The sequence below is a fragment of the Apodemus sylvaticus genome, chromosome 3 (genome assembly GCF_947179515.1).
Source record: "Apodemus sylvaticus chromosome 3, mApoSyl1.1, whole genome shotgun sequence".
In the NCBI taxonomy this organism is placed as follows: domain Eukaryota; kingdom Metazoa; phylum Chordata; class Mammalia; order Rodentia; family Muridae; genus Apodemus; species Apodemus sylvaticus.
In genome coordinates, this window is record NC_067474.1 from 127151042 (window position 1) to 127165628 (window position 14587).

A 14587-nucleotide genomic window follows, 5' to 3' on the forward strand; every position below is an offset into this window, starting at 1 on the left:
TTGCATGGCACTAATCTGGCTCTAAGTTGAATAGTTCATTTAGGGATAGATGTGAAGACACTTTTCCCAGGGTGCGCTCCTAGGAACTGCACCCTAGAGCAGCCTTTCTCTCCTACCTTCTAGATTCATTACTTTCAGGGCCTTCCTTGGAGACAGTGACTAGGGAGTCAATTCACAGGTGATTTCTATGTCCTGGATGGAGATTTTCATGGAAATGCATCTATCATATTGACTATGGAAAGAATAAAAGATTATTTTTTATGGACAAATAGTTAGTTGATAAATACACAGGTTGTAGACAAATGAAGCCTAGAGTGTTCTACAGAGTTTATAGAAAGAGCACCTTCTTTGAAGCCCCTGGAGACACACAGGAAGAGAGAGATGAGAAGTCTTCAGAAGGAAAGCAACATGAGGATATGTTGAAGTACAATGTTCACTGAGAAAAGGGGAATTAGTGATGGATTTGAATGAATGGTTGTGCTGAGGGATGACCGCATCCTTCTTTTCCTGAGGCTGCCACACCTGGTGCAGCCTCTGCCTCCTCCTCGACAGTTTTTAACTTTTCAGTCTTGATTTGATCTTTTGAACAAATTATTCTCCTTAATGTGGATACTTAATAATCATCTTTTTCCATAAGTACTCATTCTCTTAGTCTCATTTTTGTTCTACTGTCTACTCCATGCATAACTAGTGTCTGCTTTCTTCTCATGTGCAGTTGCACCTGTCTTGTGTATAGGAGATACTTATTTAATACATTAGTTCTCATTGGGGAAGACGTCTTCAAAAGATATTTTGAGTATTTACAGTGTTACTATTACAATTACATAGGGAAAGTGGTTTGATGGATGCTGAGCTGAACTGACAAATGTTCTGCAAAGAGTAGGATGATTTGAAACAATGAAGATTTATTTCATATCACAAATGGCATTCAAGATAATCAGAATATTAAACAGTTGAAAACAGATTGGTAGTTATCAGAACCTAGAGTTTTACATCTACACAAAACCCAGTGATTTTTTTAACATTATTTTATGATCATAGGAGTATCATAGGAGTATATAATTATTTGTTTCTTTAAAACCATATACTGTGATTTTCCTTTTATTTTTTCTTTAATTTTAAAAATTATTTCAATTTACATCCCAATCATGGTACCCAAATTCATGGTCCACCCTTCCATAGTTCCTCCCACCTCCATTTTTTCTGAGTGAGTGGAAGTCCTCCTGATTTCCCCCCTACCCTGGCACATCAAGTCTCTGCAGGGCTAGGTTCATCCTCTCCCAAAGAGGCCAAACAAGGGAGCCCAGCTAGAAAAACGTGTTCCCCAGACAGTCAACCGCTTAAGGGATAGAGATAGCTCCCCACTTCCATTGTCCAGGACACCCATGAAGATCGAACTGCACGTCTGCTACACATGGGGGAAGAGAACTAGGTCCAGCCTGTGTATGTTCTTTGGTTGGTGATTCACTCTCTGAGACCCCCCCCCCCCAAGTGTCCAGGTTAGTTGACTGTTGGTATTCCTGCAGAGTTCCTGTCCCCTTCAGGGCCCTCAATCCCCCCACTCATCCCTCCGCTCTTCCATAATAGTCCCCAAGTTCCATTCAGTGCTGTGGTTCTCTGCATCTGGTCCAGTTAGCTCCAGGATGGAGTCTCTCAGAGAACAGCCATGCTTGGCTCCTGACTGCAAGCATAGCAATTTTATTCATAGTGTCAGGGATTTGTGCTTGCCCATGGGATGGGTCTCTAGCTGGACTGGTCATTGCTTTGTCATGCCCTTAGTCTCAGCTCTATCCTTTGTTCCTGCATTTCTTGTAGACAAGATAAATTCTGGGTCAAAAGTTTTGTGCTTAGATTGGTGTCCCTATCATTCTACTGGGGGTTCCGTTCTGGCTACAGGAGGTGACCTCTTCAGGCTCTAAGTCTTAGCTAAGGTAACCCCTTTGATTCTTGGGAGTCTCCCATATTCTAAGTGGGATGTCCTCATGATATCCCCCATCCCAAAGAGAGGGAACTTGGCGGCAGAGGGGCTAAGGAGAGGTATGAGGAGGGTCCAACATCAGGTATAGAGAGAGATGGGGAGATAGCCAGATGGCCATAAGAATGAGTGATTTTTAGTTTTTAAACTGGTGATAGTGCAATATATTGTTTTTCCCTAAAGTGTATGTTAAATGTTTTATAAATTGTCTTGGTTGATTCTGCCAAGTTTCAAAACACATATGTGTTTTGAAACCACAGGTACTTGGCCAGTCAAACAGTATTGGGTATGAGATCTATCTCATGAAGTGTGCCTTAAGTCATATTAGATGACTTACAAGCTTTGTGCCACCATTGTACCAGCTTATCGTGTGTACAGGTCACCATTGTAGACCGAAGGGTTTGTGGATAACTTGGTCTTTACTATTCTTCTCTGGTAGCATAATGAGTACCTTCTAGTACCATGAACATGGGTCTATGGGGGTGAAGGCTCTAGGTAGGCAACAACTCTACTTCTCTGTGTTTTTAGGTGTTGTTTTCAGGAATACAGCTTTGCTGTTAGTTTGTGAAGAGCAACCAGTGACCTTGGTGATGACTTGGGTTGTTTGAGGGTTCCCATAGGACCCCTTTGGCCAAGAACTCATCCAGATATGACCCATTCCCAGTACTGGAAGCTTCATTTGGTTATGAAAGTGTCCCCTTGGGGCTCTCAATCCCCTGTTATTTGGTGATTTCATTTAGATCACCTTCATGTATGCATATATTTTACTTCGACTGCATTGTTTCCATATGACCCCTCCAATGTCTTAGTTTGAGTGGTTCTTGCCCATATTCCCTTCCTCATGCTTCTCTTCATTCCTGATACTCATTTGATTCTCCATTTCCAGGTCCTGACCCCTGGACATCTATAATTATCTGTTCCAGTGGTTTTCAGTCTGTAGGTCATGACTTCTTTAAAGGTCATATATCACATAGTTAAGTCATAATTCTTAACAGTAGCAAAATTACAGTTATGATATAACAACAAAATAATTTCATAGTTGGAGGTCACCACAATATGAAGAATCCTATTAAAGGTCACAGGATTAGGAAGGTTGAGAACTACTGATCTATTTTTTCCTTAGGCTCCATTTTCCTCCTACCCCATCTTTTACCTCTATACATAATCTATAGTTGTATAGGTTGTAGTTTGCTTATTAAAGTGAACACTTAATGCTAATATTTACCACATACAAGTGAAAACATGCTATAATTTCATTTCTTTGATACCTCATCCAGGATGATTTTTCCAAGTTCCACCCATTTACCTGCAAATATGATTTTTCTGTGTTTTTTTCCAAAAAGTTAAAATTTTTAAAATTTTTTTATTCCTGGTACCACTACCATAATTTACAGGGCAATATACCTGATGTAATGAAAAGGAAAAGAAAAAGACAAAGCTACAACAGATAAAAGACCTCAGGAATGTACATCTAATTGATACTACATTGCATTAATCAATAGCTGCACTTTTTGCAAACTATGGCTATGTTGGTCTGGAACAGGAAGGATTTCCTGTTTAAACTGCAGTGACTTTCCTGAAGGAATGGGTCATCATTCCTTCTGTGGCAGATTTTTACAGTTCCTCTAGTGCATTTGGGACAACTGTCTCATAGTAACCTGCAGCTTTCCTAACAACTCTCTCTCCTGCTAAGAACTGTAGCCTTTTCTGTTTTATTTTAAAACCACCTGCTACCACATCCACCATGTCCACCTCCAGATTCACAGCCACTGCCATAGGGACTGCCTGAGCTTCTCCACCAGCACTGCCCCCTTCACAGGTCTGTAATTTGATTGTTGCTGTCCACTATCATTTCCAAAGTCTTTATAGTTCCACCACCACCATAGTTACATCCGCCAAAATTTCCTCCTTCATTGTAACCATCATATCCTCCTCTGCCTCCACCATATCCACCACCTTGGTTTTCATATCCCAGTCCACCACCTCCTTAACCTCCTCTACTACTGTAACCAGGACCACTACCATAGTTGGCACCATCACCTCCAAATCCATTATATCCATCATCACCACCTCCATAACTATTTCTTCTGTCACCACCACCACTACCACCATAGCCTCCCCTTCCACCAAAGTTTCCTCCACCAGCTTCACAGTTTCCTCCATGACCCATGAAGTTGCCAGATCTACCTCTATGACCTCTGTGATCCAGCAGTCTACATCTCTTGTTTAGGAAAGGCCATTTTTACTTCATAGTTATGTGCATTCATAGTACGGTATTTCTGAACAACAATTTTATCAACTGTGTCACGATCTTCAAAAGTTACAAAAGCAAATTCTCTCTTTCCCCACTCTGCCTGTCTTCTATAACTTCTATGGTTTCAATATTGTCATACTTTTCAAAGTTGTCTCTCAGATTATATTCTTCTGTATCCTCTTTAATACCACTGTTAAATGGGCACCAGGCTTCACAGAACCTTCTCTAGAAACAGATCTCTTTGGTTCCACCACTTGCCCGTCAACCTTGTGTGGCCGAGCACACATTACAGCACCTCTTCAACACAAGAGTCGGTCACAAAACTGAAGCCCCTGGAACACTTTGTTTGGGGGATCTCTCATTACCACACAGTGTGTAAGTGTGCCCCATTTCTCAAAATGTTCTCTTAAGCTATCATCTGTGGTTCAAAGCTCAGACCACCTATGATAGACAGCTTCCTTAGCTGCTCTGCTTCCTTTGGATCATGGCTCTCCATTTTGAGACCAGACTCGCCTTTCCCAACTCAAGTTCAATGTTTTAAGGGCTGAGTAATATTTCATTGTATAAATATACAATGCTTTCTTTATCCATTCATTTATTAACAGACATCTAGGATGTTTCCAGTTTCTGGTTATTATAAATGGAGCAGCAATGAACATGGTTAGGCAAATGTCTCTGTGGTAGGATGATGTGTCCTTTGGGTAATGCCCAAGAGAGGTATAGCTGGATCTTGAGATAAGTCGAGTCTCACCTCCCTGAGGAACTGTCACACTGATTTTCATAGTGGCTACACAGGTTTGCACTCCCAGCAGCAATGGTTGAGTGTTGCCTCTCCAGCATGAGCTGTCACTGTTTTATTGATCTTGGCTGTCTGGCTAGTATAAGGTGAAATCTCAGCATAGGCTTGATCTGCATTTCTGATGACTAAGATTGTTGACTCTTTAAGTGCTGCATAGCCGTTTGTGTTTCCTCTTTTGAGAATTCTCTGTTTAGATATGTTCCCCATTATTAAATTAGGGTTTTTTGATGTCCAGTTTTTCTTTCGTTCTTTACCTATTTTCAGTATTAGCCCTCTATCAGATGTGCAGTTGGTAACAATCCTCCTTCACTATTGTGTAGCTATTTTCTCCAAATGTCAGTGACCTTTGCTATTCAGTTTCATTAGTTTGCATTTATTGACTCTTCTTAGTTAACCGTGGTCTGTTGAGAGAGTATTTTCCTGTAGAGCAACCTCCTAACATGACCTTTCTTTTAGTCCCTTTGTTTAATGCAAAAGCCTTAATGTTTTGTTTCTGTTTTAATGCTCAAATTATTTTTGCATCTTAACCTTATACCATTTGTGTGGGTGGTACCATTTAACTTTTTCTGATTTTGTATCTCTTGATTTCTGTTCTCAAAACAGTTCTTTCCTAAGAATATCACTTTCTCCCTACAACTCCTCAGTTTCTAAAGTGTAAATGGCAAAATTTTATATTTTCTGTATAGAATTTATGTTTTACATATATACACATTTATATTAGAGCATGTGTGTATATCCATGTACACATGTGATTAGATCAACCTAACATCTATTATCTTACATACCTTCTTGATGAGAACATTTAAAGTCTTAGGACTTTTCACAAATTAAGTACACACATTTAACTGTAGTCACCATGTTCTTCAGTAGACCTGCATTCCCTTTGTCTTCTCTGCTTGAAACTCTGTCCTTTTGAGCAAAGGCCTCCGCACTGTGGCCCTTGACAGTCTCCACTTCACACCCCTCTATGAATTGTTTTTCAGATTCAACAGGTAAGTGAGGTCATAGTCATTGGTCTTTCTGTGTCTGGCTTATTTATCAAAATGACTTCTGGAATCATGCATTTTAATGCAAATATCAGGACTTCCTTACTTTTTAAGGTCACATAATATTCCATTATATTTATCACATTTTCCCAATTTTCATCTGTTGATGGACGCAAATTGATTCCCTATAAGCTCATTACTTCTTGAGAGCTGTTGCTAACTGCAGTTAAGAGCCAGTGCAGCTCATGTTTCTTCCCTGCTGTTTCCTTAGAGACATATAAGCTTGGAAGTTATGTGGTTTATTTTCCAACCTATATTAGGCAAGAGTTTTATTAAAAATTTTTGCTGCCATTTTATATGAATCTTAACTTTTCAATCCCTAAATATCTGTTCCCTTGCTGCCTGCTCCCAAGGAATGCATAAATGAATATTTAGCTTTATGTTAAGGATAGTATATTAAAATATCAACTCCTGAATTGCTCAGGGTAATGCTATTTGTTATACAAATAAGACTCCTCAGAAGCTAAATACAGTAGAGATGTACATTTTAATCATTTAACAAACAGAAGGTGCTTCTGAACTTCTGTTTCATCCTATTCTTAGCCCATTTGTGGCTCTTCTTAATCTTTTACTTCATAGGCACCTTTGTAGGCATGGAGAAGGCTCTGTTTCTTTCTTTTCTTTCTTTCTTTCTTTTCTTTTCTTTCTTTCTTTCTTTCTTTCTTTCTCTCTCTCTCTCTTTCTCTCTCTCTCTTTCTTTCTTTCTTTCTTTCTTTCTTTCTTTCTTTCTTTCTTTCTTTCTCTCTCTCTCTCTCTTTCTTTCTCTCTCTCTCTCTCTCTCTCTCTCTCTTTCTTTCTCTCTCTCTCTCTCTCTCTCTCTCTCTCTTTCTTTCTTTCTTTCTTTCTTTCTTTCTTTCTTTCTTTCTTTCTTTCTTTCTTTCTTTCTTTCTTTCTTTCTTTCTTTCTTTCTTTCTTTCTTTCTTTCTCTAACAGCCATTTTGTTTTATTTTGATTTTTCTTAATTATTGTCCAAGCAAAAATCTTCACACACTAAGCCAAGGTTTGATTGAAGAGGGATGTAGTTCCTGTTATTCCAATCCTAAGAAATGGAATTATTTGAGTGATTATAAATTTCAACCTGTGATACTGTGAAAAAGGAAGATTCAAGATGCCCACCAATGTTTTCTTTGTTTTGGGGTGGTTAGTTTGAAATTATTGTTGTATTCCTTCAAACATTCTGAACAGAATTTTTGATGGCATCTATGACGACTTCATAGTGACCTTAAAGGAGTCCAGACCTGGGTATTTTGACCCTTTTTCTTTTTTCCTTTCCTTTCCTTTCCTTTCCTTTCCTTTCCTTTCCTTTCCTTTCCTTTCCTTTCCTTTCTTTTCCTTTCCTTTTCACTGAATATAATCTTCATTAACATTTCAAATGCTAAAACCTTTCCCAGTTTCCCCCCTCTCCCCAAACCCCCAACCCCTCCTCCCACTCCCTGCCTCCAAGTAGGTGAAGGCTGTGTTTCTTAAGAGCCTGGTCTTGGAATGGGCTCTTGTCTATGTTTGGTTGTGTAGAACTGACTAGAGTGCCTCCCTTGATGAAAAGGTTGCTTCTTAGCAATATCTTTACTGTGGAGTAGTACAGGATGATTTGTGGTAGATGCCTAGTGGTTTCTATGGTATTCTAGATTTGAACTTCTTTCCTACCCCTTCACAAGGATTTTGTGACTGAAACTATAATGCTGGAAATAAAAATGTAACAAAACTAGAAATCATCTCCACTCTTGCTGGTTCCATAGTAAGGTGGATGTTCATAGCATCTAGTATATTTGGGGCATAATAAATGTCAGGGATGATATACATAATGCGTTTACATTATGCTCATCACCTTCCCATTAGTTTAAATATTTTTAGTCTTATTTTATTTGGTATGCATTTTGCCTGCATGTCTACCATTTGCATGCTTTATGCTCAGGAAGGTCAGAAGAGGTCATCAGATACTATAGAATTAGAGGTAAGGGTATTTGTAAATCATCATGTGGATGTGGGAACCAAAGTTGGGTCCTATCCAAGAGCAACAAGTGCTATAGCCCCATCTCTCCAACCCCAGCTTTGATTATCATAATAGATACTTGAGGTAATTTCTTATATCATGGTGGAAGTATGTAGCAGAACAAGCTCACTTCCATCAGGAGCCAGAGTGTATGAGAGATGTATGCTGGATCCTACCATCTCTAAGATCTCTGGTAGGCTATACTCTTAAAGCTTCTACCAACTTCTGATGAATCCTTTCTGAGGACTGAATTTTTATCACATGGGCCTTTGCATAGCATGTAAGAACCAGACTATAGCAGCTAAAATCCAAAGGATTTTATTTAACATGATTAAGAACTGAAAGGCATCTTGAGGACTCTGGTCTGTGGTTCTAATGCATCATTGGTGAAATTATGTCTTTAAAAATGAGCAGACAATTGATTATTATTAATGTTAAAAAGTCTACAGCATAAAAGCTTTATTACATATGAAAACTTTAATTCTGGCTTGGAAGGTGCATATAACAAACTGAAAAAAGCCCATGAAAGTCTGTCAGTGCTGGCTGACTATGTTGGGAATTCAACCAGATTATTTCAAATTTAGGACTTGAATCTATGATTCTAAAAGTCAGAAGTGAGCTCTCTAGGAGGTAGTTTACCTATGAAGAAGGCAAGTAGGCAAACAACAGCAAGTTCCAAAAAGCAAATCAGAACACAACAGAGAAGTAACCAAGGGTGTTCTTGCAATGAGAACAGGCAAAGCTCTCATTCCCTGGGCAGCTCAAAGATGAATTTAGCAATTTACAGTTGTTCATGTACATGAAGCTTCCTCCTATAAGCTCATACAAGATATCAGACAGTTATATTGTAGAACTGTTAGCAATGCATTACCAATTTTCAAGTCTAATGAACACATGAAAATATCATTAAGAGAGTTCTGAAGTCCTGGAGAATTTGAACTTAGCTTTGGACTTGGTTTAACAAACCTACTACAAGAGCTATTTTACCATGGCAGCTAGACAGACCCCGAGAAGAGAGGCTGAAGGGATCTTAGAGGATCATAGAGGAAGAAGCTATTTGCACATTGAGAGTTTTGTGTCTAAGATCTTTGCATCTATATACTTTAGTGGGCTCAGAGCTGTCAACAGCTAATTCACTAGATGTCTCCCCCAATCTGTATGCTCTATTGATCTTAAGGGAAACCTTTTAGGGCATAATGCACAAGGGGGCACCACCTTGACAGTAGTGTTTCTGATAGTGAAAGGTTAAAGAGATGATATTTATAGAGTTTGGAATCATGAACAGTTTAATGGGAGGTGCTTTCAGAATGAGAATTTAACAAAGTTTGTACATAAAAGCTCAAGGTTAATAAACACAGAGGCTAGAGGGTTAGAAAATCATAATAGTGGAACAGTGAAGAAAATATTCATCTGTTCTGAGAAGGAAATTGTTTCTTCACACAAAGAGAAGAATCAGTATTGTTTTGAGAAGGTGACCCTTTCGGAAGAAGTCATGTGGAATGAAGGTGGCCCTTAGTTCTTTGTGTAGTTAAGCCTTATGGATGCAAGTGTTCTGGGTTTTCTTATTTCACTAAGTTATGTTTTTCCCTTATGTGTTACACATCATTAGTTTTGTTGAACTCAACATGACAAGCTTTAGTTGCATCATTTTCTTCAAATGATGCAATTTTGTGTTCTTATGTCTGAATGAAACTCTTCTTGTGTATATATACCACATTATCTGTATTCATCCATCCATCTGTTAATGGACACTTGGGCTGATTCCCTAATGTGGCCATTATATCTTCAGACCCTTAGTATGATGCTCTCCCTACTGTGAGGCACCTGCTGATTGCTCCTTCTAAAGTAATTCCTTTTCATCAGCTTCCATTCCACTTCAGCATTTCTGATCTCTCTTCTTGTTTGACTTTCTTTGGTGGAACTTAATACTCCTTGGAATGCTTCATATTTTACATATGCATCATGCTCTATCTTTGTCTTAAAGCTACTTTTCTTTAAGAGAATTCTCCTGGAGTACAAGTACCACAATAGCTAATCTGTGGTTCATTCATATATGTTCTTTATTTTATATACAACAATCTAGATACTTGTCCCACTCCTACACCAAAATGTTTTGAGTTAATGGAATTTTATCATGTTATGACTGTGTAAACCTGACCTGAACAAAAACAACAATAGATATGCTTAAGTGGATGGAGGAAAGCCCAAGATGGCCTCAGCTATACACAAAGAACTACAGGCAACTAAATAATGCTCAGAGTAGGAGAAATGGTTTTACCCAGGGAAGAGCACACCAATTGATTAGCCAATAGTCAACAGACTGAGCAAGTTGTTTTATGTATTTAGAAATATACATAAAATATCAATTAATGAAAATGAGGTCATAAATTTGAAAGAGAGCAAGGCCGAGGGTATATAGGAACGTTTGGAGGCAGGAGAGTGGTAGAAGGATGATATATAATCACCATTTCCAAAAATAAAAGAAATAATTAAAAGTTATGATTAAATAAAAATAAAAATAAAAATTATATGGTAAGTATATATGTATCTGTATATATGCATGTATGTATATAGATAGATACACTTTTTGTTAAACAGGTTATCAGGTCACCACATGGGAGAGACTTCGAGGATCCCTTTGAAAGGTGTGAGGAATATTTGAGCCCAAGGACATGTAGCAAGCCCCAGCATTCTGCACGGACCTTACTAGTCCATTCAGCACCTTCAACAACACCAAAGCATTGTGCAAGCCCTGTGCTAAATAGAGCCTCTCTCAGGGAAAGGTAAGTAGAGTTTCTGTTTTTCCTCATCTTTTCATTTTGAGTGGGACGGTCACGAGTTCAAACCCAGCCTGGAGTATACCTCTCACTTTTTTTTTTTTTTGAATATTCAGCACTAGAAACAGAAAGCAGCATATTCATATGAAGAGATTATTTATAAAATTAAAATTTGCTTATGAGACTTAAATTGTTTATTTCAAATATATTATACATTGTGTTAGTATTCCTCCCTTGCACAATTCACTTGAAGTAATCTTGTTGCCAAATCTGGCTCTTTATTTCGAGCTAGTTCATGTAATTTATTAAAGGTGAAAATCCCAATGTGTGATTGGTTGTTTTTGTAGACTCCCTGGTAACTTATTAGAATTGGTTTGCCTCTAAGTAACCAAATAGTCTACACTGAATTTTCTAAATAATCTCCATGGTAAAACATGCATTGTTGTGTGGTATCTGGCTTCTCATTTACCTCCTGTCAGCAACCCAGAAGAATCTAAGTCATGGAGAGAGTTAAGTCCTCTCTCTGAGAATGTTTATGTCCCAAATCAGAAGGATTGTTATATGAGGGCATAGGAAAAAATACCTACCATTTTACATAAAACTATTTTTCCCATTAAAATCTAGGCTTTTTTTTTTTATTTTATTTATTTATTTTTTTTTTACACAAGAGATACAATTTTAACACCTTGACTCTCACATTCCCATGTTTATATATGGTATAAAAAGGTAGCCACTCAATTCTTAAAACATATTGAGTTCATTCATTAACAAATATTTAATTAGCTGTAGAATTCTATCAGTGGTCCAGCTGAACACATCTACTTTGAACAAGATTATGGCTGCTGTATTAAAACATCCTGCTCTGAACAGTTAAGTTTATCTGTTTCTTCATTAGCTTTGTAAGCGTTTGGACTGGGGGAGGGCAAAGGGAAAGGGAGGTAATGAGTTTGTGTGCAATAGTGGTCCCTTGATACTGACATACAGAATATTTTTTAATTTAATTTAATTTTTTTCAGAATTTCATGCTTGAGTGCTATATTTACATCATTCTCCTATCCTCCCTCCCTACAAGTCCCCGTTTTAGTAAATATTTCATCTTAAGTTGGGGTTTCTACCCCACCTTTGATTATTCAGTTCCCAGATAAAGGGCACACAACTTTTATATTTATAATAAACCCTAATCAACAATAAATCTGGGCAGATATTCACCCTCTAAGCTATTACTTTCTATTTCCCCATCAATAATCCCGAGTTAAGACTGGGTATATTCCATCTGGGCCGCTCTTAGCTCCAATTGGCCAACAACCCTTATGGCAATGCTTTCATGACTCCCCCAGCCCATAGCATTTCCCCCTTTCCTCCTCCTACCTCTTCCTTCTGCTTTCTCCCCCTCCTTCCTTGTGGTCCCTTCCTTGGATCTCAAGCCTGGAACTCAGTCTCTGCCTCTCTTAATAAAAAAATGATATTCTTCTAGTATTCAAATCATATATTTTTTAACGACTCAGTAGCCCTCTTTAAATAGATGGCAATCTTGGTTTGGTGTTTCTAGGTTACTAGTAATAAATTTGTTGGTATTTACAGAATCCATTGAAGTCATGAAACAGTATAAATTGATGTAAATGTGTATTGTATCTCCCAGGAAAATTTGAAATTTTTTTCCAGCAGTGGTATGTCAGAGACACAGCTGCAGAAGCTTTTATGTATAGTATTCATTAAAATTATATTTTCTCTAAGATTGAAATAAGATAGTAACTCTTTGATCATGTTTTTTAATAAACAGATTAAAAATCTTTGTCAGTTTTAGCCAATGAATTCTAATTTTAGTGAAGGTGCTGGTTTCTTTTCACCCATTTAAAAATTATATATCCAAAAATTCCCATGCCATAAAATGGTTTCAATTATGAGTATAAGTATTTCAGAAGCATATTTTTAAAGTATAAATATTAATATTATAACTCCAGATTTGTTTTACACTTTATATTGTTACTAAAATAAGGCTTGAATATTAGCATACCCAATTAAAAAGGAATTGGTACCCTTTTAAATCATGCTCAAGTTGTTGTCTTTTGTGAATCATTTTACAGCTTCTGAGGCAAGCATTTCTTATACCATAGCACAGACTAGTGGACCGATTCGTTGTGCCTTTGAGGAGGTCCTGGAGTTGCACAGTTGCATCTCATATGTACACAATGGTCTGCATGTACTGAAATAATTGTTCTGCCAACCCACTCACATAGGCACACCTAATCTTTCTTTTATTTATGTGACAGATTAAGTTTGGGATTATTTATTATATCGTCTATTTATTCCTTTAAAGTAGATCCTTTAAGCCATTCACTTATTTAATGATCTGTACTTTGTGTAATAATGTAATATTCTAATTGTGTTAGAACAAGCTAAGAATGAAAAAGGGCCAAATTTAAGTAATATATTAGCATACTTCCCATTTCTTTATAGGGGAATTATCAATATCACTTCAAATATATGCTATAATTAAGGGGTCTGGAAAGTTTCATGATGGCCTGAATAAAATAAAATACCTTAATTATATGAACATTAATTTTGAATTAAAGAAGAGGAGAATGAAAAGAAATAGATGCTTTATTTCTTCTTTGACATTTTAAATCCCAATATACAGACTCTAATTAAAGTCATTCTTTTCTCATCTATATTTTAATATTTCACTTTTAAAAGTACAATTCTCATAGTGGATAGAGAGGTGACATCACCTTTGTTAAGAAGGGATTATTTTATTTGTATTTCAAAGGAATGGAAATGTGAGTAGATTCTAAGTAGCATTTTCATCTCTTGTATATAAGAAATCACTCATATTATAAAGCTTATGTGTTGAATGTAGCTTCCTGTTTTTCCTCATAGTTACAAAGTATATTAAATTGTTAGAGAATAATTGCTAATTTTAAAGACAGTGTATATAGAATTATTGTTCTGATGTGAAACATAACATGTTTATTTAGAGATAAGTAAACATGAGTATTGTGCAAAATTCTTAAAGTGATCACACATATAGAGATAGACTCCCAGATACATATCAAAATTAATAAGACTATTTTTAGACATTGTAGAAAATTAGTAATGTAGCTGAGAATAAGTATCTGAATATGTTCTTTCTCCTCATATTTGGCCAAAGGAAAAATTAAACTCATAAAGTTGGGGGAAAAATTTGTTTCTTCCTGCCTTTAACAGTTATTCTTTCTTTCTTTTTGTGCCCACAGATTCCACTCTGACTGGTGTTCACCTCCAAACTGTGATGAGATCCATGACCGGGTAAAAGATGTCTTGAAATCACATCAAGCTCATGCAAGACATTTATGTGTTAGTTTCTAAAATTTTTTCTTTATTGAAGACATTTTAATAGGTTTCCCAAACCAGCTAAGGTGCTTACAGGTTGTTATTCTTAGTTACAGAGAAGGAAAATGCATTCTCTGAAGGACGGCCCAGGTTTCCTACTAGCAACAGAGGTTGCTTGGCCAGAATCATATAAAATACCTTTGTTTATATTTTTATGCATTTTATTACATTTATTTATATATTGTGTGAGTATGTGTTCATATGAGCTATGACACATGTGGAGGTAAGTGAATAACGTTGCTGGAGTCAGTTTATCTGCTCTCTCCTTGTACCATGTGTTTCTTGGGGATCAAATCAGGTCAACAAGGCTGGAAGCAAGTGCTGTCACTGGCTGAGCCATCTTGGGGTTCTAGGGTTTTGTTGTTTCATGTTTCAAC

The 14587-nt window shown here is 37.1% G+C and overlaps 1 protein-coding gene and 1 pseudogene across 2 annotated transcripts in view; one reads left to right on the plus strand and one right to left on the minus strand.

Annotated features, from left to right (window-relative positions):
• The window catches only part of Spata6 (spermatogenesis associated 6), a 97784-nt gene that overhangs the window by 60878 nt on the left and 22319 nt on the right, over window positions 1-14587 (plus strand). The window contains exons 10-11 of one of the 2 annotated variants that reach the window (XM_052177005.1): window positions 10663-10847; window positions 14075-14174. In XM_052177005.1, the coding sequence (XP_052032965.1) occupies window positions 10663-10847; window positions 14075-14174 (285 nt within the window). The remainder of the gene's footprint in view (window positions 1-10662; window positions 10848-14074; window positions 14175-14587) is intronic. The other variant, XM_052177006.1, reaches the window with a different exon arrangement.
• LOC127681083 (heterogeneous nuclear ribonucleoprotein A3-like) lies at window positions 3693-4725 on the minus strand (annotated as a pseudogene).